A 27719-nucleotide genomic window follows, 5' to 3' on the forward strand; every position below is an offset into this window, starting at 1 on the left:
TTCTTGGCTTACCTGCAAATAACTGTGGATATTGTTTGTCACACAAAGGCGATTCTAATCAGACGTTTTCCCATTCATTGAAGTACTTATTTTCCAAAGAGAATATCTTTCGAGTGATCTTGCTGGTCAGAGACGTTTTCAGTTCTCTGAATACCCCCTCTTCCAATCATTGCAAGGTGTGTCATTAGCATACACTAACAAAAGAAAATGTCAGATTGCATATTTTTACATGTGCATCTTTTTATCTCTACATATAAACACCCTCGTATAGTTAATGCTTTCCTGAAAATTGGCGAGACATATTTCATTACTAGAAAAATCATCGCCACATGGATTGGTATATAGTCCCAATGTACAAAGAACATCAATATGCTGTCCTGTTATGACCAACTACATAACAACTAGAATGACATGTCCGCTCACAAGAGTGAACAGATATATGTTAGTGCCAGGGTTGATACGGACTAGGAAGGTGCATTGTTTATACATGGTGTCTATTATTATTTTATCTTCATCTGAAAATGTTTCAAAATCAAAAGAATGGTACTATTATTTATATATTGAGCTACAAATTTAATAAAAGTATTGTGTGTGTGTGTGTGTGTGTGTGTGTGTGTGTGTGTAAGGCTATATTCGGCGCTTCTACAGAATTAGGATGAGATTTTTGGAAATCGTAATACTGAATTTCACATGAAAACAAAGGTATCTACATATTCCTTGTATTTTTTAAGATGATTATATCAAAAAAATTGCGAAAATTGATAAGGTAGAAAATTATTTATTAAAGAAAATAAAAAAATAGAATTTGATGAAAAACGATCGTAAAACACGGAAGAGTTCAACAAAAAAAAAATTGCCGGAGATAATTTTCCGTTCAAATTAAACAAAGATGGTGGCAATTTTTCACCTGCTAACACGATTAAAGTTGTTTTATTTAATAATTCAGTAATATTGACAAAAACAAATATCAGTAGGATCATAAGACACAGGAGAATTCAAAAGGGAAGTAATTTTCCGTTTTGATTTAGAACAAGATGGCAGCAATTTTTCATCTGCTAACACGATTAAAGTTGTTTTTTTTTCATAATTCAGTAATATTCATGTAATTTCGACTGCATAATTTGGAAGCTACCATGGTAATTTATTTGAATTGACAAAAAAATCAGTTGAAATCATTATTTTTTATCTGAAAACTCCATCTATCGACTACAAAATTTTGTCCCAATAATGTAGAAGCACCCTTTATTCTGTTCAACAACTGCATATCTAAAATGGTCCAGATGTGCCAAGTGGACATTGTACAAAACATTAACATCGAGTTCCTCATATCCTTGAAACATGCTCAAATATACAGATAGTATAATCTGACAGTGAAACCCTAAACCTTTCATAACTTTAACTGATGTAGGTCGTATAGTTTCTATAGAAATACACAAACCCCATTAGAATATGTCACTAGTTTCAGAAGAAAATTTGTGTGCCAAACAGTAGATCCGGTTTCTGTTAATATCCCTGGCTTTCAAATACATAGGTCTTGGGATTTGAAAATTATCAGTGATCGTTATCGGCCCTGTTGCTATTTACTTGTCTCCTTACAAGAGAAGTGTTTAACATAGTCGGTTTTTAATGTAGAGAAAATCTAACCTCCCCAAAAAGGGATCCCCTGGGTTGAGGGGAAAAAAAATTGCTTTAATTTAAAAGAATTTCTCTTTCACTGACCCAAAGATATAAATGATGAAATACAAGATTGGAACAGATACTACACTTTGCTCCTATGCGAAGGATTTGAATTATAATCTTCGTCATTGTTTGATGAGAATTTAAGTTTCTGTTCTTTTCATGCAATATTTTTTCTTCCAAAATGTTGAAGTGCGAGTAGTAGTGCTTATTTGAGTAGTTTGTTTTTTTTAGTTTTTTTTAGTTTTTTTATTAAATTCTGCTGCTATGTTGCTATTGACCATTTCGTTTTTATCTGTAATTTTTTCTCCATGTGGTTTAGTAAAATGAGCAATAATAATTTTTATAAGATTTTTCCCATTAATTTTTTTTTTTCAATAATTTCCTTGCTTTTATTTATTGATGTTTTATTTATTAGTTTCATAATGTAGTTTTTCAAAGTTCCCCCCCCCCTTTCTTGCTTCAGCTTGTTGGTATATTTGTTTGTGGTTCATGTTTAAATCTATTGGGCATCTTTTTCTTGACTTTTACTGATTGTCTGCCGTTTTGTTTTGGGATGTGATTTAAGGATGAGGATGTCTAGAAAATGTTTGTTTTTCCAGCGTGTTTGTAAAAGTCGTTGGTTTTATTTTAAGTATTTCTTTGTTGATTTAACGATAAGCAAAAATTCCATTGAATTTAGTCCTGTCAGCTTTATCAAGTTGCTATGTTTTTTGTTTTTTTTAATCAAGAAAATTGGTGAATTTTTGCTGCCACAGTGATCATTGTGAACTTCTCAGTATAAAGATTAACGGTTAAGTCAACGTTTTACCACAACTTGAATGCAGATGTGGGTGTTTTGTTATCAATGATTCAGAGTTCAATAATTCCAGCAAAGATTCTATGATTTTCTCAGTTTCATCGAGGTTGTTACAATGCGATATTTTGCTGCAAACATTGAAATCTCCATTAATCAAAATGCAAAATCAAGTTGATCAGTTTTAATTTCTATTTTATTTCAGCTATATTTTTGGTGATAGAAATTAAATTGTTTATCGTTGAGTAAAATGTGAAACTCACTGTTATGACTTGAAAATCAGTGTGCAATTGTAATGTATCATGAGGTATTAGTTTTTGTTTGCTTTTTAAACTATTATTAGAGTGTCGCTGATGGGCCTATGGTCTGTTGCTGATTTATTGTTTTTTTATTGGTGGCATGTATCTATATATCTATAAAAGTTAAATTGTCTGTGTGTGTATATGTGTGTACACTTCCCTACCAAAATACTCTGTCAATTTTCAGTCTACAGTCTCGAGATTTGACATAAGAGGTATTGAGATTTTGGAAAATCTTTTTAATCGGTTTTTGGCCAGAAATTTGGCTGTCAAAGAGTCAAAGTTCAGCAATTTGACCTTTGAAAACTCTACCAAACTCCTCCACCAATTTTGAGTTTTAAACACCTGAAATTTTAGATGTAGGTTACTTGGACATAAATCAAATTAAAAAGTTTGATCTAAGCCCAATACAATAAATGTTAAGAAATCAAAATTGGCGTTAAATTTTTTTTAATTTGATCTGTGCGGTCTCTACCAAATTACTCAGCCAATTTTTGATCTAAGCATTTGAAATTTTACAGCAAGTGTATTCAAACATAGAGCAAGCTTTTTAATCGATTTTTGGTCGAAAATTTGGCTGCCGAGAGGTCAAAGTTAAAAAGATTTGACCTTTGTGGTCTCTAGCAAACTATTCAGCCAATTTTGGGTCTAAAAATTTGAAATTTTACATAAAGGGTATTCAGACATGCAACAAGCTTTTTAATCAGTTTTTGGGTGAAAATTTGCCTGCCAAGAGGTGAAAGTTGAATGAGTTGACCTTTGCAGATTTTACCAAACTCCTCCACTAATTTTGTGTCTAAACACTTGAAATTTTAGATGTAGGTTACCTGGACAAGAGTCCAACTTTTTTATAATATATATATACACTTATGCACATAAGGTTATGAACAGTACATAGGGCGTCAGCAAAACTGGGCTGAACTACTAGTATATTTTAAAAGTCATGTTGCCAATCTTTTAAAAATATTTCTTGCAGGTTTGGGTTGCATTCTGTCAGAAAACGTTTAATTTCTTCAGGGTTTAGTTTTCTGCCTTTTTAATTCATTATTTTTGTCAATTTGTTAGTTTCTATTGTTTATTTTCAGTAATTTAAGTTGAATTCAATTGTGGATGCATTCATGCTTCAGATATTTCTCATTTGTTTTTAACTTCTTGATTGTTTGAGGGATGAGGTGTTTGACTTGAAATCTTTGTAATCTTTTGTTTAGTTTCCAGGTTTCGTTTTGGGGTTATTTTACTTTCATTCTCATCTTTTGTTTACATATTTTCAAGCGTTTCAAATTTATCAGAATTTCAGATCTTGATTGCGTGATTTCACATTTGCTGGACGATCCTCTTAAATCATTCATTTTGTTTTATTAGTCTTGGATTTGAATGGAGAGTTTGAGGATTCAAAGAGGTTTAATCTTAAATTTTCATAGGAGGTTTTTGTTAAGTTTTTGATTTCATTTTGGCTACCGGAATCTGTTTTAAACCCAGTCATGGATTTTAGTTTCTCCAAAAAAATCTTCCAAGTTGAGTTTTTTTAATTCTTTTTGTTGGTTTTCATTGTTTTATCTGTTTTTGTTGGCATATAATCATTTTTCGTTGCCGTCTTTCATATTTCTGAGGACTTGTTTTATTTAATTTCAATCTAATTTTTGCTTTTCTTGCTTATATGCAATTTTTGTAATGGGCAGATTGTGTTCAAATTGCCTAAAGAAACAATCTCATTTATATAGCTTGAAGTAGCACATTTTTCACATTCATTTTTACAGTTGTCTTTTTGTGCTGAAATATTTGGTTCAGTATGTATTTAATTTATCTAACCTTAGTTCTTATTCAGTCTTTATAACTTTTTTCATATTTGGAAATTGTTCAAAGTAGATGTTGATATTTATTTATCCTTCATTTTTCCTTGAGTTTTCTGACTATAGAGATAGTTTAAATTTTCAAATTCAGATTTTTTTTTTTCCTAAACAAATTTAGTTTTAACTAAATCAAAATTAAGAGCGACACAGAATGCACATGTAGGAGAAATGGTAAGATCAGAAGAAATTCTTTGATAAACAAGGTTATCCAACTCAATACTTCATGAATTGTTTGAAATCTTACATTTTACGGAAAAAATAACATTTGTTTTCAGAGAAAAAAGGAAGGCAAGAGGAGATGGAAGAAAAAAGAAAGAAAGTAATAAAATTTAGCCTAATAACAATGAAAAATAAGGAAGAAAGTCTATCAATTTAGCATAAATCAGATTATATATATATATATATATATTATATATTATACACACATACCTATAAAGTTAAAGTTTTTGTTGCACTTACATTGATATTAAAAGTCCACTTTTTCTATTTAAAAACTATTAAACAAACTTCTTAATATACTCAGTCATGGATATGCGAGCAATATAATAAAGGTTAACTAATTTGCATATTCCTTTGAAAAACGAGCGTTCATTAATTTATTTATTTTTTATGGTTTCTTATTAGACATTAGTTTAATTTCACTATTATACTGAATTTTATTTATAGTCTACTTCTGAATTTAAGAAAAACGTTTTAGCACACAGAAATATATATAAGTGAGCTTGTCAGAGAGTATGCGAAAACTCTACCAAATTCCTCTCTGAATATTTAATCTACAGAGTCAGCTCTAGTCGACCACCTCACAGCTGCTAAAATTCTGTCTGACATACAGTATGGGTTTAGACAAGCCCATTCTACTGCAGATATCCTAATTGTAATCTCTGAATGTATATACCATGCAATGGAAAAAGCAAGGGAGGCTAGAGCAGTAGCATTAGATATATCTAAGGCCTTTGACAGGGTATGGTATGAAGATCAGATCCTTTGGTATTACTGGACAAATACTTAACATAATTAAATTCTTGAGTAAGAGAAGAATCTAGGTTGTCAATAATATAAATCCGGATGTAACTCAGGGGTCGATCCTTGGACGTTTATTATTCCTGATATTCAAGAATGACCTCCCTGATAAAATTGTCTTAGAGATGGGTAGATTTGTTGATGCCACCACGCTCTATAACAGATACAAAGGAAAAAAAAACGAATGAACATGTATCCAAGGTAATGGTGTAGACCATAGAGGAAGACCTCCAGTCTGTGGTGGAATGGAGAGGGAAAAAAAAAAAAAAAAAAAAAAAAAAAAAAATGGATGGTCACATTCATTGCTGCCAAGACTAAGCGCCTTTCCTTTAATAACTACAAGAAACCTTCTTAACCACCAATAGCCATGGCTAATGATACATTATCTGAAAGTACTTCGTTCAAACTCAGCTTAACGTTCACAGGATACATTGCAGCAGCCTTGCCAATGCACTCAAAGAAAGTGGACTCTCTACCGTGCTAGAAAGTTGCTTACGCTTGAGAGTATCCTGTACCTTTATAAGGCCACTATTTGCCCATGTATAGAGTATTGTTGGCACATTTAGGCTGGTGCCTCTGCTACTAGTTTTTCCCTCTTAGACAAAGTTCAAAACAGAGTCGCCAATCTAATAGGTCCCGCACTATCAGCTAGGCTTCAACTGCTGTCCATCAGAAAAATTCTGCATCCCTCTGCCTGTTTTACAAATACTTTAATGGTGGATGTTCCAACGAACTACAAGCCCTTGTAGCCCCCTCCCCCGACGTAAATACCCCGACAAACTCATCAAGCAGCAAAATCCCACTCCTACACGGTAGAAATCCCTAGCCTTCTACTCTAATAGTTTCTTCCCTAGGACTGTTAGATCTTGAAATTCTCTTCCAGGTTCCTGTTTCCCCTGACTGTACTCACAAAATGTGATGTAAACAGACATGTTGCTGCTCCTACATAGTACGTCTTTAAATTATGTCCCAAATGGTAGCCCTCTACATCAAAGTGTCACTGTGCCTTGTTTGGGGTGAAAATACAATTAAAAAATTTGAACCTGTAGCACACTTTTGATTTGGTTTTTAGCCGGCGAAAATTGCTGCTAAGGGATCAAAATTAAAATAGAGTTTACCTTGGCAGGGTAAGTTAAATAAATCATTACTTCTGTTACTTTTAAGCACATGCCTAAAATTAAACATTATAAGTCGCTTAACATTTTAATTTCCATATCCATCTGGCGGTAGCTCAGACGGTAACGACACTGGAGAGATATATAACAACTAAGGCCAGAGTGCTAAACGTTCTAGTTCAAATTCTAGCGGATGGTACCTAAGCCAAACTGTTTTATAACTTTTGAAATCATTACTATATATTGAATAATAATCAATAAAGAACTGGCTCTATAATAATTAGTAAAAGATCTGCATGAATTAAAATATAATGTTTATGTGTATTTCACAACTGGGCAACCTGCTAGTATCTATATAAAAGTGACGTGTCTGTGTATGCAAAAAGTCTACCAAAATCCTCTCAGAGCTTTTGGTCTCCAGACTTGAAACTTTATATATTGGGGAGTTGGACCCATGAAACAAATTTGATTTTAGTCTGTAAAAACATCTGCTAAACAGTAAAAGGCCAAAAAGAAAAACAGTTGACCTTGGTGGAAGCAAGTCAAATAAAGCTGATATTTATGCTATTACTTCTGCACATGCATAAACATTCATAGCTTACTGTCGCTTTATTTTAACCTTTCGAATGCATCTGTTGGTAGCTTAGACAATATTGATGCTAGAACACTAAATAACGACCAAGGCTGGAGCACTTTATTTTCAGTTCTAATGGATGGTCCCCATGCCATATTGTTTTTATAATTTGAAATCATTACTATATATATTGGATAATAATCAATAGAGAATTGTATGAATTAAAATATATTTATGCGTATTTTACGACAGGGTAACGCCAAGGATATAAAAATGATTTCAGCAGAAAGTTTAAAAAGCTGAATTCTGGAGAACTAAGCTCCTGTTCTTGTGCAATAACCAAAACCTAAAAACGAGTCAATTACAATAACTATTAGGTCAGCTTGACACAATCTTTAAGAAAATGTTTTCAAACCTACTTATTAACATAATGTGAACGATTCACGTAAGCGCAATCATGAAGCAGTTGACAAACAGGTAAAAATCCGATAACTCCCAAGTACCAATTTTTCGATTTTTTCCTCCTTGGCAGCTCCTTTTTTTTCAGATGAAAACCAATTAAAATATTTTCCACATGTCTGAATACCCTATATACCAAATTTCAAGTCTGTAGATCAAAAATTTGTTGAGTATATAGGTTGAGAATTGTCCTCATACACACACACACACTTTTATAGATCAGGGAAAATGGATTTGATAAATGCAAAGATATTGCCAAATTATTCCATTAGCTAGCATGTGAAACAACTGTCAGACGCTGTCAACGGTCTTAAATGTCAAGAGCTATTACCCTAGAAGCGATTCTATTCAATGAGTCAGCAGTTGATTTTACAGAATGAAATTCATATGGTTTGCCATTAAGTAGATTTTGTTTGAATTTGTAAGTTTTTAATAAGCTTGGCAAACAATTTGCTCATGATGCAGATGAGACTCAGTCTATACTTAGATACAAAAGACCGACTTCCAATTTGTTTTGTTTTTTTTCTTACATCCAATAAAATTTTTAATAAGATAGAAAGCATTTCTCTTTCACGCAAAAACTGGAATTACTTTATAAGGATAGGGGCAGGTTCTTAAGTAAAATGATTGGAATATTGTCAGAACCTACTTGCTAGTATGAAGGTTAATTATAAGTTTCGCAACATCTCAAACAGATATAAAATATTTTAAGCCATAGAGGAAAATATTGGAAGTAGGTGTTCCTGATCACAAAGGATAAAATTTAAAGCAAAGTTCTTTACAAAAATATTTGGCTTCATCAGATGCTGTGGAAAGTTTTTTTGGTCCAATAATAGTTGTGATAGAAGTACTAGATCTGTTTGTTTTCCAAAACCCAATTCAAAGCTTGAGTTTCCAGACATCTATTTTGATTTCTATTAATTAAATGTTGCATGTGGAATTCGCAAATATTCGCTTATTCTTAAAAGTTTGGGAAGGTTCCAGAAGCTTACGTCTACATAAATCTCCTTCAAGATACTCTTTTCAGCCAGTGTTCGCTCTAGCAGACATGCACTACAAATGCTTCTAATGTGCATCAGCAAACTGTAGGAAAGGATCTATTTCACCATTCTTTTTTTGGTAGGATTTTGAATGCCTTACACATTCTGATGGTTTTACCATATTACAGCATACAATCCTTGTATAAAGTACATAACATATCTGGATACTCAAAGTATTTAAAAAAAAAAAAAAAAAAAATGGTAGATCAGGGAAAACTGGCCAGAGTGTGTAACAAATTGATTTAACTGCATGCAACATGATTGATATCAATGCTTTGGATCTGACCACACTGTAAGCAGATGTGAGACATCTAGTGTTGCCCACTATATTCTTGGACACGTGTATCTTAAATATCAAAACCAGTGCTAGATTCAATTAAAATTAAATCTGCAAACCCAATACATATATAGCTATCCATATAAAAATATATACTTTTATTTTATTATTTAATCCTTAAAGTTTCAGGCTGGAGAGAAAACATATCACCGTTTTTCAGATATGCAAGAAAATCATTTTATTAGGTGGAGCAGGTAGCAACGCAGCAGTTTAGGATTGGTGCCATAGCAACTCAAGCAAATAGCAGTGTCATCTAAGAATATGTTTCACTTTGTAGGATATATTTTGCTAAGCAATCTTTTGTATTTTTTTTTTTTTGTTACTTTGATTAGAAACTAAAAAGAAAAATTAATGGAAATTTTAACATCAAAATGACAAGTCACAAATATGTATTTTCAAAGGGAGAGAATTGTAAACTTCATTTTTTTGCATATATGCATATTGTTCTTTTGTTTATTCATTTTTTATGGTTTCTTATTGGACGATTGGTTTCATTTCACTATTATACTGAATTTTATTTATAGTGTCTACTTCTGAATTTTAATTTTGTTTATTCCCTGCATTTCAGAAGTAGGTGGAAGTAATTTCTACTTTCATTCCAATCTTTTTCATGGAGCGGTTGTATCCTACGAAAACAATTTCCACATTATATCTATTACTTACTGGTGATATAACTTGCCACAGAACAGACCTTCATATTTGTGTCACTGATTAGAAATAATTGAAATATGGAAATATTTTAAACACATCAAAAATACATTTGTCCACAATAGCTTCCAACTTTTTTTTTATATAATGCATAGTAAATGTTTGCCATTTTAATGAATTACTTCATGAAGTGCTTTTTTTCTTGCTCCAAGTTACTTTGCTATATCTTATATTAGTAATACATTCACTTCCAGGCTATATTGGATAGGAACAGCTAGTATATAAGATGTTTTTAGAATTACACAATTCAGTCTGTTGATGAAACTAATTCAAAATAACCAGTAAACAATAATATATAGTATTTGATTCAAAATCAAAAATTTAACATGTATTCTTTAGAATTTGAGATATTAAAAACACTATTCTACAAGTGTTAAAAAATGAGCATTAAGTTTTATTTTAATAATGGCTATTAATTACTAGTCAACTTTTATCAAATAAAAAAAAATTTTAAATAAAAATAAAATCACTGGTAGTAGGTTGGTAAAATGATTTTGATGACACAACCAAATAGAATTCTGAACTCATCTAAATTCAGTCATGACAAAAAATAACAGCCGTTCTGAACAATTGAAATTCAGATGAAAAATAGAAATTCAAGTGTCATGAAAAATAAAATAAAAATAAAGATTCCTTATGAACAAAAATATATACACTTCATACAATACACAATGGAGGTTTTGGGTGTCATTTTTATACATATTTTATTTAAACGCAACCAAATCCTGTGAGAGCATCAGCTCCCACAATAACATTGCAGTTAACAGTTCCGCACTGAGAATATTTAGATTTTTTTTCTTGCCTCAATTTACTTTGTTTCTGGCATTTTAAATTTTAATAATTTTGAATTGTGCTTTTTCTCCTCAATCACAGAAGAAAAAAAAAAAAATAAGAGTCAGAGTGAAAGTTTCAATATTAATAACTTTAAATGGAAGCATATGTTTAAAAAGAAAGTCAAATAAAAAAAAAAAAATGAAATTTTTTTTTTTCCTCCCAGATGACATGTTTCCAGGATATTTGCTTAACGTACTGTGGCACGAAGTAGTCCCTGTTGTAATGAACATGACATAGCATTGAAGTGTGATATGATAGCCAATATTTAATAAGTGAGGCAGAAAAGTAGCTCTACATTAGTAACTCTAGTGAAATGGGAGATTGCTTAAGGAGGAAGGGAATGTGATACCATCAAATTCAACTGCAAATCTGTTTTTTTTTTTTTTTTTAGGTGGTTGACATTAATAAGTAATTAGGATGATTAAGGAATATATTTAGTCTTGTGGCAGCACTCTAATCATAAAGATCTTCCTCGGCGTCATCAGCAAATGCACTGGCACTATTCGGATTGGAACCAGCTGGTTGACTTGGACCGCCAGTTGAGCCACCAGTCGGACCTGGGAATCTAGAAGAAATAAAACAATTTTTTGAATTACAGCAGAGAAGCACAAGTGATAGGGTTGTTTATCTGTATTAAATACAATAACATTCAGTATTAGATATCTAAATTTACAAAGTAAATAGACAAATTTTAAAATATGCAAATTTAGCTCTAGTTTTTAATACTTTTGCTTTCTTAACCTTTACAAATTCAGGATTCAAAAAAAGACCGAATTCTAAAGAATTTCTTAAAATTCAAACAAACTGACAAGATCGCTAGCTGTTTTTGTGTCCCTAACAGAAAACATAGTAATGGTTGCAGAAAACATTCTAACTTACCTGAAATCATTTCCAAATCCTCTGCTCTGTTGCAATGTTTTCCCAAACATTTCATATTTCCTGACATCATTTTCATTTACTGAACGACGAGCAAATTTCATGGCTTCTTCAAAATGGTCTCTACGAATTTCAGGCACCGGATCAACATCATCTTCCACTTCCTAACATTATAAAAAAGTATGCAAATTAAATATTGATCAACATCATCTTCCACTTCCTAACATTATAAAAAAGTATGCAAATTAAATATTGATCAACATCATCTTCCACTTCCTAACATTATAAAAAAGTATGCAAATTAAATATTGATCAACATCATCTTCCACTTCCTAACATTATAAAAAAGTATGCAAATTAAATATTGATCAACATCATCTTCCACTTCCTAACATTATAAAAAAGTATGCAAATTAAATATTGATCAACATCATCTTCCACTTCCTAACATTATAAAAAAGTATGCAAATTAAATATTGATCAACATCATCTTCCACTTCCTAACATTATAAAAAAGTATGCAAATTAAATATTGATCAACATCATCTTCCACTTCCTAACATTATAAAAAAGTATGCAAATTAAATATTGATCAACATCATCTTCCACTTCCTAACATTATAAAAAAGTATGCAAATTAAATATTGATCAACATCATCTTCCACTTCCTAACATTATAAAAAAGTATGCAAATTAAATATTGATCAACATCATCTTCCACTTCCTAACATTATAAAAAAGTATGCAAATTAAATATTGATCAACATCATCTTCCACTTCCTAACATTATAAAAAAGTATGCAAATTAAATATTGATCAACATCATCTTCCACTTCATAATAAAAAAGTATACAAGTTAAATATTATACCAAAAATAATCTTTATTATATAGAATAAATTAATTTCTGTAATAAATTCACCATCAAACAGCAGATATATGAAAAATAAATACCTAAATGTACAGTATATCAAATTATTTTTAAAATTTTAATTTAAAAAATTAAAAAACTATTAGGACAAGAATTCAACAAGAAATATTAATGATTATATTTTACCATGTCATTATCAGGGTTCTGGTTACGTTCCTTTTCTAATCTAATTTCAGCCTCAATGGATTGTCTAATGGCCAACTTGCAAGCACGTTGACAAATCTCAGTCAAATCTGCTCCACTGTAACCATTTGTCTTTTTTGCCAGAAAATCAACATCAACATCCTATAAAGACAAGAAAGATTTTTTTTTTATTTTGTTTTTAAATAAAGAGAAATGGCAAATCTTTAAAAATAAGTATGTTTTAGTTTTTAAATAATTACCTTGGCTACTGGCGATTTTCGAAGAGTAGCTTTCAAAATCTGAACCCTGGATTTGTCATCAGGCAATGGAATATATATCAACTGATCAAGACGACCCGGTCGCAATATGGCAGTATCAATAATGTCGGGTCTACAGAATATAAAAAAAAATGTTTTAAATAAAAATTTAGAGATTTTCAAGGCCAATTAAGATCTATTAATTTATCATTAGACAAATATTTTCAAAAGAAAACATTAAAAATTTCATTTACATTAAATGTTAAATATCATAAAATCCTTAAATCTTTTAAAATATGTTTAATAGAAGTTGTATATTAAGTACTATTAAAATTGCTCACCTGTTGGTAGCGCCTATGATAAATACATTTTTCTTGGCATTCATACCATCCATTTCTGTAAGCAACTGGTTTATAACACGGTCTGAAGCTCCGCCTAAAATAAGAAAAAGAAATAAAAAAGTTTCACTCAAGCATTTTTCTAAGTATGAAAGAAAAAAAAAAAAAAATGGGGTATAAAGTTTTGATTTAAATTTAAACTTACAAAGAGGCACATTGATAAAATAAATAATTACACATAAATAATTCCCACTTCTGCAAGCAACTTTTAATGAAAAACATTTGATGAAGTCTGAAATGGAATTCATAGAAAATAGATAAATTTTATATCCTTCATAACATTCTTCCCAAAAAATCTTTTCAGGTTTCATAAGTTCACAATTTGTATGTGCTCCATTAATTGCAGAGCTTTTACCACAATCACAAAAACTGGAGTCAATTCTTCTCTAATAAAAAGGAGCTCATTTATCTCCACCCTTCATAATATAACTAATTTTAAAAAATGACTTAAAAAAAATAAATAAATAAATAAATAAATAAATAAAAAATAACCTTTTTCAAATAAGACACTGCATGATTTCCAAATGAATGATCATAAAAGGTGAAAAACTTCAAGGGGACAATGTTTTATAGACTAGCAAAATTATATGACCAAAGGCAGCAGATTTTTGCCAGTATACATATAATTTTAAATGTTTATATAATATAACAAAGTTAAACTAACGTAAATTTGTTTAATAAAAAAAAAAAAAAGTTAAATTGAAAGAAAAACACTTTCTTTTACTCAAACATTTTGTTAGAAAGAAAAGAATGTTTTTCTCATAGAATGTTTTATATTGACATTTCTTACAACATTAAATTGTTTTTAATGTCATTAAGTAGCTAAACCAAAATAAGTGGTTTTGGACTATTAAAATAATTTTCAATGCTATTGATAATGTTTATGCATTCATTTGTTTGAATCAATGTTTTGAAACATGGCATAACAAATGTATGGCATTATACCAAAGCTATAGTTATTTGCTAAGGAAGGTAATGTTTTAAGCTTTTTATTTCCAAATAGATCTGTTATAACGTTAGATTGAAGACCAAGGTTTTGGTTTCAATTTCCAGTCATGGCATCCCTCTATTTGTTGGTAATTTATTATTTACTATGAATAGAATATTCTCCATAAAAGTAGTTAATATCTGATATTTCAAAAGGAGAAACTCTGCAATGTATTAAGTTTTCAAAATTGTGACAGACAAACCAACAAAATTTTTACATATAATAGAATCTAAAATCATCTCTTTATTTTTTATTTTAAAGTAAAATACAAAATTTGAATATCTAAATCCATACTTGACATCAAAAAAATCTGAATGAAGCAAAATAAATAAAATAAAAAATAATTTAAGAAGCATTAAGGTAGCACTTCAACAATCACTCCTTGCCAGACACCTTTGTTGATTTGGCAATGAAAACCCCAGGTGAAGCCATTGACCTAGCACCATCGTCAGGCTGAAAGAAGTGCCGCGGTGGCCAACTCAAAACCTGGCTTATGAATGGCTTACGCTCATAACGGAAACAGCCTCAGACCATTGCACTTGGTCATACGGGATGCGATGAACTTGTTGATTAGAGCCAGCTCAACCGATCCACGGTGAACGCCACAACATATGCAAGTAAGGTAACACTAGATTTACTTCAAAATGAGAAGGAAATTGCATGAGAGCAAATTCATAAACTTTTAATAAAAACTGCTATAAATGTATTCCTATCAGATAAACCATTAGAGTTAATTTTTATTTGTAAACATAAAACTTTTATTTAAGACTAGCCGGGTGACCCAACGTTGCTCGGGATTGAATGATGATCAATGAATATTTCACACTCCCATATTTTTATTGTCATCAAAAGCGGTGAAATCTATTTTTCAATCAAATCGATTGTCTGCTTTAGTTGGAGACCAGGAGAAAGCTCACATGCCTCTTGTAGTGACAGTCCACAATAGATTTTAGTCTACATTGCACTGTAGATTGTTTAAAATTATTTTTCTATATTAATGGCTTAAATTAAAGTTTAAAATGCAGAAGTCAAATATACTTTAATTGTGCTCTAAACAGGAACATTCATTTCGAACAGGCCTATCATATAAAAGAACCTACTATTGATTTTATATGGCAAGCCTTTCAACTTGTGTAATAATAAAACTTCCCAGATGTTAGAGTGTGTAAAGTGTTAACTTTGGTCAAAATTGCTTGTTCCTTCTTTTATCAGATTATTTTGATTATCGATACTTGTCAAAGACATTTTGATACAAAACATATCTAAGAACACTACCAGACACAAAGTACCTTTGTACAAAATTTCATAGAAATTTGTCCAGCTGTTTCTGGGTCCATAAGGAATGAACTCACAGAGATAAAGTTTCTTTTATATAATAGAAAATAAAATAAGATCATAACTTATCTTTAAATGGTTTATAAAAAATTAAAATTCAAAAAAACAGGGTTTATACAATTTTTTATGTCCATTTTTTAGAAATTTTTCAAGGTTTTGTTCAGACAAAAATTCAAGTTTTCAAAACAAAACTTGATATATAAAGAATACAACCGAAAACTTAGTAATTGAAAGAAAAGGCCACTTTCATTTATTTCATGAAGTAGTTTTAAAGGAAGTTCTCTACAATAATGCACAACTCAACTATTTACAATGTAAGCTCACCACTACACTATCATGTTTGAAGCTTTTCTTTAAGCTTAACCAGTTTTTTTCACATGTTAACTTATTGAATGTATTTGACTCTCAACACAGAATTCTCTGCTTCCAGGTCAAGGTCATCTGCTAACGAAGTCAATGACATCACTTTCCAGTCTCATTTTCTTATTATACAATTCTACCTGTTAAAGGTCTTTCTCTTGAGTTTTTGTTTCTGTCTCCTCTCTTTGCTTTTCCAGGTATATTTCATACCTCTGTCTAGCCATGGAGCATGAAACAATAAAGGGGTTGGTTACTGGCACTATACACCCTTCTGTACCACTAGAGTCTAATCCTTCATGTTCTCCACTATTTTCTTGTTTATTGAGTATCCTCTCAATACTGGCCTGGCCATGAGAGAGTACCAAAACAGTTCTCAAAACTTAGAGCAGCTTGCTATAACAGGGAATAGCTATGTCGGTTGTAAACAGTTGGTCAAGCCGGTCATCTTCACTAATAACATCAAAATTTATATATAAGAAAAAAAATTTTTAAAATAATTTACTGATAGAAATTTTTATCAGATACATGCATGTTTTTATATATAACTTTATAATTAAAGTTCTACAAAATTTTTATTTAATAAATTTGCTTTTCTTTATAACGAACTGATAATTTTATTATAAAGGATTTATCACGGGTCATGTGATAATCTTAGTTCTTCAACCTTTTTCTCCTCCCATTTATTTTGTTGATTAACTAGACATTTTCTTCCCTTTCTTTAAAACTTCTTCCTGAATGTGCTTTAACGATAAACCCTAAACTTTCATGCAAATAACAAAAAAAATGGCTTCACAGTTTATAACATTGTTAACAAAAAATAATTAAGTTAACTACTCATTATTGCCATCACAACCAAATATAAACTTCCCTATTAAAAAAAAGTAATAAAGCGAACAATGTGACGCAAATTGTTGAAGAATTGTAAAAAGTAAAAGTTTTATTTTGTTTCGTAATGATGCAAGTGTTAAAACAAAAACAGTTTACAAAATAAGTTTATTTTTTATTGCTAAAAAAAAAAAAAAAAATTTAAAGAAATGTAAAAATTAAAGTTTATTATTTCTTTAATAACACAAGTAATGTCAAAACAAAACGATTTCTTGAAACAAAACACCTCTACATCGTTACACTTTGCACAAAAAAAATGGAGTCTTTCAATATATTACGAGGGGCATGTAATAAGTAATGACCCTGACCCATTTTCAGTTTTTTTATCTAGCTGAAATTTTGCATGTGCAATGATTTATATCTCTAAGGGTTATGTGGCAAATTATAGCTCTGAACTAATTGTGGTTTCTGTTTTACAGGTGTTTGAACTGAGTCATGTGTGAAATGGAGTCTGTTGAATGTCGAGCAGTGATCAGACTTTTTTATTTGAAAGGACGCACACTACAGGAGACTTGATGAAATGAAAGAAACTTATGGTGATAATGCCCCAACATATGACCTTGTAAAACATGGCAGGAAGTCTGTGGAAACAGCTCCCAAACCTGGTCGCTCCCCGCCCCTTCTGCCATTGATGATGCATCTGTCCGTCAAGTTGAGGCTGCCATTTTGGAAGATCAATGCATTACTATTCACCAAATAGTCCAAGATGTCAAGATTAGTACAGGGTCTGGTGGAAACTATCATTCATGACCATTTGCATATGGGTTATTCCAGCCCAATTCATCCAGCCCCGACACACCCCCTCTTGGATTTTTTTCATATTTACACCATACAAACTTTGGGTTAAAACTAAGAGAAATCTGCAATTTCAGCCCAGTTGGATTTGAGGAACATATTTTTTTTCACAGTCGGTTTCGCCCTGGAAATCAAAAATTGCTATCTCATGACGTAGAATTTTCGACCCCCAGCGTTTTACAAAATTTGCATTTTTGTTGCAAAGAATAAAGCTCTGGAGCTAAATATTCACACAGATAAGGTTTTGAGGGCAAGGAATCCAGAAATCATGGTTAGAAAGATGGCAAATGAGAGGAAGTACCTTATTTTTACCATTTTAGGTGGTACCGCAGCACTTTTTTAGAGCTTGTTTGGGGCGATATTTTGTTGAGAAAAAAACATAACTGTGGTGCTTTGCCAGACTTCTCCTTTGGATTTTTAAAGTGACTTTGGGTTGGAAATTACAAAAATCAAATAAAACCTTTCGGCATATTTGACATTTCCAGACACTAAAGCCTCAAAATTGGCATTTTTATAAAAAGTTAAGGACTTTTTGGTGAATTTGGCAACAATCTAATCTTAAGCTATGATCAATATCTAGAGCTGAAAAAAGACTTGGATCGACCCATTAGAGCCCATTTTCATAATAGAATGTCAAATTACATCATATAAAAGGATATGGACAAAAAATAGTCGAAAATAAAAGACTGATGCATAATCTAGTTTATCGTAAGAAAAACTGTCAAACGAATATAAAACAGACATTTGTTATAACTCCAACTATCGACTTAATCTGTCAAAATAGTCCTGAGTCTTATTTTTCTCCTCCTCGGTGATGAAATATGTTCTACCATTCACTGAAATACTTGGGGTCTGCACTCTCATAACGACCTTGCTCAGTGGAATATAGCCTCGATCCCTATTAGTTGGCCAGTGGAATTTATGTGATGGTCCATGTGGATGCAGGAAGTTGCAAGTAAAATCTTTCTCTTCCCTGTTGTCACTCTCAATCAATGCTAACCACCAATATCCATCAAAAATGCAAGTAATGTAGTCATTGCATTTGAGCAACTCCAGAGTTTCATCTAGCGGCGTAGGCATGTCCAGGAAAGAATGATCGATAAAGATCGTTGTGTCAGCACTCAATTGCTTGCCCTGAATATTAAACTGAGAAGCTGGTTTGAAATAGTGACAGCTCCTTGTACCAGGCACAGTATCTCCCAGTTTATATCTCATTTGAAGTTTCTCTCAAACTGAAACCATGTCTTCTTTGCCGATCTTTAGAAACATGATACCAGTGATCGATGATCTGCAAAAATCTGCAACAGCATGAAAGGTGAGTATTTGGTCTTTTATTGACCTTTGCAAGCTGGCACGGAGAACTTTGCGTTTGACAGCCCCACCAATTCCATCACAGGGTGATTTGCCATGGCTAGTTGCAAATAATGCCCAAGTTGCATCAATTCCAAAATCTGATGAGTGATGGCAAAGGTTAAGAAATGCTTTGAAGTTTTTATATTGGCCAGCGCAGCCATCGCTGAAGTACTCTACACTCTTGATCCAGGGAAATTTCTCTTTGATGTACAACATCACCATTCTTTGCAGTTCATGCACAAAACAGGTGTCATGCTCAAGGTCATCTGAAATGATGCATAATGAGATCTGTTGAAGTTTCCCATTGTTATCTTAGTAATAAATTACCACTGGATGCATGGTACACTGGTTTTTGTTCTAGTGATATCCCTGGATCTCATCTTGCACCACGTAGTGATAATTTTCTGCAAAGTCCAGGAGAAGGATACATTCAGTCTCAGTTATTTCTTCTCTTTTTTAGATACTGAGCTTGGCGTTTTGCTGTGAAGGAATGGGTCGTTAGATTATCAACATTGTATACCAATATCTCTATGAAGTCATCTACATCAGCCATCTGTGTCCATAGCATTGTTCTATCCACACTCTCCCACCGATTATATGACATCTCACTGTCAATTTCCAATTCAGGGAGACCTGGGCATTTAGGACAACGGTGGACCATACATTCAAGACTATCGGTGTCGCAAACTACCAAGGCCATCAAATCTTTGTAAGTGATATTAAAATTGGGACTTTCAGTTGGTACATTAGCAGCACTCATCTCTGGATTCTTCAGCTTTCCTTCTGAGCTGAGTCTTGACAGTTAAAACAAAGCAGTCAACAAGCAATTTGCTGTTTTGATGGTGGGTGCAAACACAAACTGAATGAGAACCTGATGTCAAGATGGTGACACACCATTTTAGACGGAGCTCACAGAACTTTGAAAGACCTATTTTGTGTTCAGGATAGCTTTCTTTGTAAACTACATAAAGCTCTTTAAGATTGCATAATAGGAGCTGTTTCTGGACATGAACTTTGTTACCGATGCTCACAAAATCTTTCCCTCGAGGCATTAACCATGAAAATTCATCGTCCTCATAGAAAGCCAAGACAGAATTGATAACCTCTTTTGAGAGACCTCTCCCCTTCTTCTGTGGCAATGAAAGAATACCTCGATCCTTTTTCAGTTGCCGTGCTTCACGTACTATATATTCAGAGACATTGAAATATTCAGACACCTTTTTTCGAGACCAACTTTCCGGAGCTAAAGTCATCAACTGGATCCTCTCACTGGTTTTCATTTCTTTATTCTCAAGTTTGGCCTTCATTGCATCCAACGATCATCATCCTTTGCCTTTGCCACTAAATCCATTTGACTCGTTTGGCTGCTAATAGGGCTTCCTAATTCAGGGCTAGAGATGTTAAGGACTTTGGCAGCTGCCTCTACTTGCATTTCATAGCTTCTTTCTAATTTCTCTCTGACAATATTGATTTTTGTGTGCTTCTGCATTCTACCGGTTTTTATAGGGGATATATCAAACATCATTAGACTGTCATTCAGTTCCTCTCTCTTTTGCTCAATTTGTGACTTATTTTCAAGGTCTTGATTGTCACTTTCTTCTGTTTCACTTGGATCTTCTAACTTCTTGGCAGCTGCTTCACAGTGACGGCAAAGCTTCCAGCCAGGAACAACATGGTAGCCCTTCTGCTTTAGCATCTCAGCCATGTCTAACTTGATAGCACGATCACCCTCTATCTTCTTTTTGTGCTTCAAAAAGATGTTGCAGCACTTTGTATATTTTTTCTCAAAGTAATGCCCCAAATGAGGTTCGTGATACCTGCAAATGTTAGCAACAGTTTCATCAGTGAGTGTGACACCAGCTCTTAATTTGAGCACAGTTCCTACATCATGCTCTAATGCAGTTATTGGTGTTGAAAATGGCTTCAGATTGTGGTGACATGCACTCTTCATTAGTAATCCAAACGAACATTGAGGAGCACTTGTCATGGATGATGTATATCCTCCCTCTCGTTTCCTTGATTCAGAAGACATTCTTAATTTATTGCTCTGGAATAATTATTACAATCTGATAATAAAAATTATAATAATTCACAATGAGCAGAATATGCAATACTCAACTGCAACATTAAGAGATTTACAGACAGTATAATACACAAATGATGTAACAGTAGCACATTCTTGATCAGAAACAAAGGCACTGTAATCAAAGAAATGAAATTTGCAAAAAGTAATATTTATCTTCTTAGTTTCTGACCATTCAAATTTGATAATGAAAAAAGAATTTCTAAAGTGTGAAATTCAACTGTATGTATTTCAAGGTGCTACAGAACTGCAATTCTGGGGTATAAGAAATTCTATTTTAACCATTATTATGCCTTGAGGTAATAATTTAGTAAGAAACCATAAAAAAGTGACAGGAAAGAATAAACTTGGATTATTGACAAACTTAGAAGTTCACACCAAAGAATGCATTATTAGATCAATGCAACAAGTAAATAGCCTGAAAGAGAAGAAAATTAATCATAGCAGCGATGAAATATAACTATGAGACTATCATAACTAGCTAAAGAGACACACCCATTTATCAAAAAGGGTTTCATGTGAAAGTGTTTTTATGCTGAAGATTACCCTTTACAAATATATATCATGTTTTTGAGAGCCACAAATGTTGACTTCCCTGTTTGTCTTTGACAGTATTTAACATCACGCTCAGGTAATAACTCTGAACAAACTGTGTTGAAAATGTATCACCAGAAACAGAACAAAATTGATCAATAAAAACAACATAACGGCAAGAAATCATAGCATGAATTCTCTACTTCACAACTAAAGTAATGCCATTTTGAGTGAAACTGATCAAGAAAAAGTATATCGATTTGAATCAACATGAAACAATCAGAACTGAAGTCAATGTAGTGTCTTTTGAGTGAAACTGAACAGGAAAAAGAACATTTAAATCAACATTTGAAAAAAGAAGCATAGGACATTATTCAGGTATCATATCATAGAGGAATTTGCTCTGACACTCAAACTTGATTACTCAGGTGGACATGATTCTGAACAGCTTAAATGCATTGATTGAAAGGATTTGCTGATTTAATGGTTTAGAAACCATGATCCAACTGTCCAAAAATTATGAACTGCATGGCACGATTGTATGATGTGTGCCTGAAGGTATAAATAAAAAACACAATATCTTATTCCCACTGACTTTTTGGTAAACTGAGTCAACTCTACACTACCCCTAGTCACAATTCATCAACACATACAAATTAAAGAATACTGTTATCATGATCAGTGCTATTCTACTGCACATTTTTAATTAGATCATAAAAGAGAAAAGGAAAGAGAGGGTCAGCATGATAATGAGCAGAATGTTATGCTTCAAATGAAAATGTGACTTCATTCATATCTGAATGTTACCTTACATCTTTCCTCTAAATTTTAAGCTGTTGCTATCTGCAAATCAAAAGATAATGGCCAAAAGTTGTTTTTTTGAAAAACTCAAATGTCCAAAACTTGTACATAATTAAGATTGCTGTCCATATGTGTGTCAAAAATCTTTTATTTTCGACTATTTTTTGTTCATTTTGACTGTGAAGTAGGGGTCCATATCCTTTTATATGATGTAATTCGACATTCTATCATGAAAATGGGCTCTAATGGGCCGATCCAAGTCCTTTTTCAGCTCTAGATATTGATGATAGCTTAAGATTAGATTGTTGCCAAATTCACCAAAAAGTCCTTAACTTTTTATAAAAATGCCAATTTTGAGGCTTTAGTGTCTGGAAATGTCAAATATGCCGAAAGGTTTTATTTGATTTTTGTAATTTCCAACCCAAAGTCACTTTAAAAATCCAAAGGAGAAGTCTGGCAAAGCACCACAGTTATGTTTTTTTCTCAACAAAATATCGTCCCAAACAAGCTCTAAAAGAGTGCTGCAGTACCACCTAAAATGGTAAAAATAAGGTACTTCATCTCATTTGCCATCTTTCTAACCATGATTTCTGAATTCCTTGCCCTCAAAACCTTATCTGTGTGAATATTTAGCTCCAGAGCTTTATTCTTTGCAACAAAAATGCAAATTTTGTAAAACGCTGGGGGTCGAAAATTCTACGTCATGAGATAGCAATTTTTGATTTCCAGGCCGAAACCGACTGTGAAAAAAAATATGTTCCTCAAATCCAACTGGGCTGAAATTGCAGATTTCTCTTAGTTTTGACCCAAAGTTTGTATGGTGTAAATATGAAAAAAATCCAAGAGGAGGTGTGTCGGGGCTGGATGAATTGGGCTGGAATAACCCATATGCATAAGGTGTCTGCTAGATGGATTCCCACGTTGCTCACACCATTCCAGAAGCGAGAACGCGTAGAGTGCTCGAGGATGAATTTGGAGATGTGCTAAGAAGATGAGTCAAAGTTTTTCAAAAGACTGATTACACAGAATGAAACCTGGGTCCATCACTATGATCCAGAAACCAAAGCTCAGTCAATGCAGTGGAAGCACTTGGACTCACCACCTCCAAAGAAGGCAAGGATGCAGCCCTCTGCTGGCAAGGTCATGCTCACAGTCTTCTGGGACCAGGACGGAGTAGTGATGACAGATTTCCTGGCAAAGGGTACCACAATTACAGGAGCCTATTATGCTTCACTTTTGAGGAAATTAAGGGAAGCTATCAAAATCAAGAGGCGGGGCAAGATCTGCAAAGGTACCCTCCTCCTGCAGGACAACACTCTGGTCCACAACTCACATGTCACCAGATCAGAAGCATGGGCGTGTGGTTATGAAATCCTTCCCCATCTTCCCTACTCTCCTGACCTTGCACCCTCTGACTTTCACCTCTTTCCAGCCATCAAGTTGTTTTTGAAAGGAAAGTGTTTCCCAGATGATGCAGCCTTGATTTCTGAAGTCAGTCGTGGTTGGAGGACCAACCTGGGGTGTTCACCAAAAACGGTCTCCAGAGCTGCATCAAACGATGGGAGAAATGCATAACTCTGGATGGTTCCTATGTAGAGAAAGACTAATAACTGTGCCAAGTTTCGTTGCTCTACTGCTATGGGAAGTGGGTCAGGGGCATTACTTATTGCACGCCTCTCGTAACACAAGAAATGTTGAAACTGGGATAATTTTATGAAATGGGGTGTTTTTGTACGGGTTTGTGCTTCGTTTCATGTGTGGTATTTGCATCAACTATATCTATTTCCACCATTTTTGTTTTTGGGAACGCAATTGTTAGAGATTGCCAAACACTGTATACCAAAAAGTATTGTAAAATTATGCATATAAGAAACCTACACTTGCTTTATTTTGCATTTGACCACACTGAGCCACAGCAACACATGGCCTGATACAGCCACTATATATAAATATAATTAGCATTGAAATTGACATTTTTTTTATTAGTATTTACAATAAACAAAAATGAAGAAAAACATTTTTTAATTTTAAAATGGTCTTTCGTCTCATTCCAAAAGACATCCACAAATTGTTGGGGACCAGATGTGAGATGTTCCAAAATTCATTCATTGGAATTTCTTTGACTGAAAAGGGAAATAGAAGTATTCCCTCACATAATTATTGCGATCAGTGATCAATATGGGATTTAATTTTTTTTTCATTACTTTGCAAATAAATTTGATTCTTGCAGTTTTAACACTTTCTCAGTGTTACAGTTTATTTACTTTTGGTTTTGTGTCAGTTAATTAACAAGTGTAATTATCTTGTTACTTAACATTGGTTTATTTTTAATTTGCTAATTAACTCGTCTCTTATTTCAATTGAATAACTCATAATTGTTCAGGTATAGAATTTGAGTATTATCATTGCTTTTCATTTTTAATTTGTTAGTCAATTTGTTTCATTTTCCTAAATGGTTTTGGCAATTTTCTGGACTAACAGTTCTTGAAGATTATGGTTCAGGTATAGTATTAATATATTCATTTTTTTTTTTTGATTTTATATATATATATATATATATATATATATATATATATATACATTTTAATTTGTTTTCTTTTTGTAAACTGCCTCAGCAATTTCCATGACTATGCTTTTGTGGCGACATGGTCTTGTTTTTACTTAAAATGGTTTCATTATTCGCTGGATTATTTACCAAATTATCTTTTGATAAAATGCTTATTTTTGCATAGTTGATGCTAGTTATCCCCCTTGCATAATCGTCTGGAACTACTGAATTTCTGTAATTTTTGGATATTATTTTTGGCATGACAATTAAGTACATAATATTGTTTCAACTTAAAACGACATATTTAAAAAAAAATAAAAATAAATAAAAATAGAAATTTTTAAATTCGATTGTCAACTGCGATAACATTTCACATTTCTTGTTAATTTTATTTTTGCACTTTTCTAGATCAGGGCCAAATTTGTTATCTATAAAAGTGAAAGAGTCTGCCTGTATGTCAGTGTACATTTCCCTATGCAATAACTGTATCAATTTTAAACCTACAGATTCGAAATTTGATATACAGGGTACATTTTTTTTTCATGCTCTTTTCCTCCTTCGCGGTACAGGTTTGAGCCTACCTTCCTACTACCACTTATTTTTTTTGCTCAACACATCTCCAAACACCCGGGCAACACTGGGCATGCATGCTAGTAATAAATAAGAAATTACCAAATATTCAGAGAGAAAGAGAGAGAGAGAGAGTGAGAGTGAAATATGAATATTTGTTTTTGTTTCAAACAGCAATATTGAAAATGTATACAAAAATCCATGGTCTGTTCCAAAGAATTGCAATTGTAAAATAAAATATAAAATATCAATCAATAATTTTCATAATGAGAAAGAAAAAGATAACCAACTGGCCTTCCTTGACATACTCATACCACGCACAGAGCATGGGTTTAAGACATCCGTATATCGCAAGTCTACCTTCACCGGACAATACCTAAACTTCAACTCCCATCACCCATACAGTATCAAACATGGAATCGCACGCTGCTTACAACATCGAGCAGAGACAATAAGTAGCGACACCATTACATACCACCAAGAAATGGTCAGGTTGAAGAATACCCTCCGTCGTAACAACTACCCCGATAGCATACTATCCACCAGATGTGTTAATAGTATAAGAGAGGAGAATGAAACCCAAAAACCTCCAACGGTCTGCCTACCATACATACGAGGCATCTCCGAAAAGATTCAGAGAATATGTGCTCCCTACAACATCAGGACGGTATTCAAGAGCGAGTCAACACTCAGACGACACCTGGTACGAGTGAAGCCCCGCATGGAGGAGAACATGACCAAAAACTGCATATACTCCATCCCATGCAGTTGCAGAAAGGTTTACAAGGGTGAAACATGCCGCCCCCTTAAAGTAAGGGTGGAAGAACACCGAAAAGCGGTAACTAAAGGGGAGACAGAAAAATCGGGTATAGCCAACCATGTCTGGATGGAGAGGGGGGGACCATCGCCCCCTATGGGATGAAGTAAAAATAATAAACAGAGAGACCCACTGGAAAGTGAGAAAACTTAAAGAAACAGCTCACATGCTCGGACATAACAACCTACTGAGCAAACCAAGCATAGAGCTGAATGCAATTTGGACACCTCTGATAGAGAGAGAATAACAACATAGGTTTAACATTAACAAAAACCAACTAAAAATTGTCCAAGTGACATATAGCCGAGTGGTCCTAGACGTATCAAAGTTTACAGTTACCCAAAGGTGCTGAGTTCAATCCTGAATGAAGGCAGTGAAAAAGTAACATTCAAAACAGAGAATCAGCAACTATGTCCCAGAGCCTAGCTGGAGTCCGAACACAGTACCCCCGTAATAATAATAAAGGGTTGGGTTCGAGACTCCTAACAAAACACCTGATGAAGGCCGGAGGGCAAAACGGCCGAAACGTTGTGACGTTAACAAACAAGATGAGGAAGTCAGTCCGACAATCTCAATCAATGAAAACAACTCATCTCAAAAATACAGAAAATTACTATGAAAATGCTTTTTTAGTAATCTAATTTCAGTAAATTTATAAATAAATATATAGCTGTTATTCCTCCCCCACCTCTATGATTTTCTAAGTATTTATTTTAGACAAGTAATTTTGGCAGAAAGAAAAATATATTTCAGAGTATAGGGATTAGTTTCATGTACAAATGTAACATAAAATAATATCTCATTACCAGACCATTCCAATTTTTTAAGGAAACTAACTAATCTGAATGGCAATGACATAAAATGATATATAATAGCTTAAAAAAGTAGACAGTTAAAAAAGAAGATTATTTTTATTACAGCAACAGTTCAAATAGCTTTTGTAATCAACATCTTGCTGATTCTCTCACTTCTGATTGTGAGTATGGAGGTGCAAGGGGGGAAATTAGCTTGTTAATTTTAACCAAACCTCTCTGCTTTTACTACCAATGCTCTGATCCTTTTTTCAGTTCCAGTTAAAATCCTAGATTCATACCAGATCTAAAATAAAAGGCATGTATCTAATCTATTTCTAAGAAGAAAAAAAAAATGGATGATCTTTCTACTGCTGCAAAAGTATAAACTTATGCAATATGCTAGCTTTACAAAACTCATATACATCCCAAGTTCGTGCCATTTCCAAATTGGAGAGGTGTCACTTAGAGCATTTTTTTTTTATTCTTTGACAGAGTTCAAAATCAAATCCATAATCTAATGGGGAGGATGATTTATTTGCAGCCCTTTTCTCACAGAAGAAACCT

The 27719-nt window shown here is 32.9% G+C and overlaps 1 protein-coding gene across 2 annotated transcripts in view; it reads right to left on the minus strand.

Moving 5' to 3' along the window:
• Positions 1–10560: 10560 nt before the first annotated feature.
• LOC145255568 (transitional endoplasmic reticulum ATPase) overlaps positions 10561–27719 on the minus strand; it is a 73751-nt gene continuing 56592 nt past the window's right edge. Inside the window, exons 14-18 of one of the 2 annotated variants that reach the window (XM_080114025.1) lie at positions 13236–13329; positions 12898–13027; positions 12641–12799; positions 11589–11749; positions 10561–11274 (exon numbers count right to left, since the gene is read on the minus strand). In XM_080114025.1, the coding sequence (XP_079970151.1) occupies positions 11163–11274; positions 11589–11749; positions 12641–12799; positions 12898–13027; positions 13236–13329 (656 nt within the window). In that variant the 3' untranslated portion in view covers positions 10561–11162. Of the gene's footprint in view, positions 11275–11588; positions 11750–12263; positions 12366–12640; positions 12800–12897; positions 13028–13235; positions 13330–27719 lie in introns of those variants that run through there. The other variant, XM_080114029.1, reaches the window with a different exon arrangement.

The sequence above is a fragment of the Euprymna scolopes genome, chromosome 3 (genome assembly GCF_053919585.1).
Source record: "Euprymna scolopes isolate OS-2025 chromosome 3, ASM5391958v1, whole genome shotgun sequence".
NCBI classification, from domain to species: Eukaryota; Metazoa; Mollusca; class Cephalopoda; order Sepiida; family Sepiolidae; genus Euprymna; species Euprymna scolopes.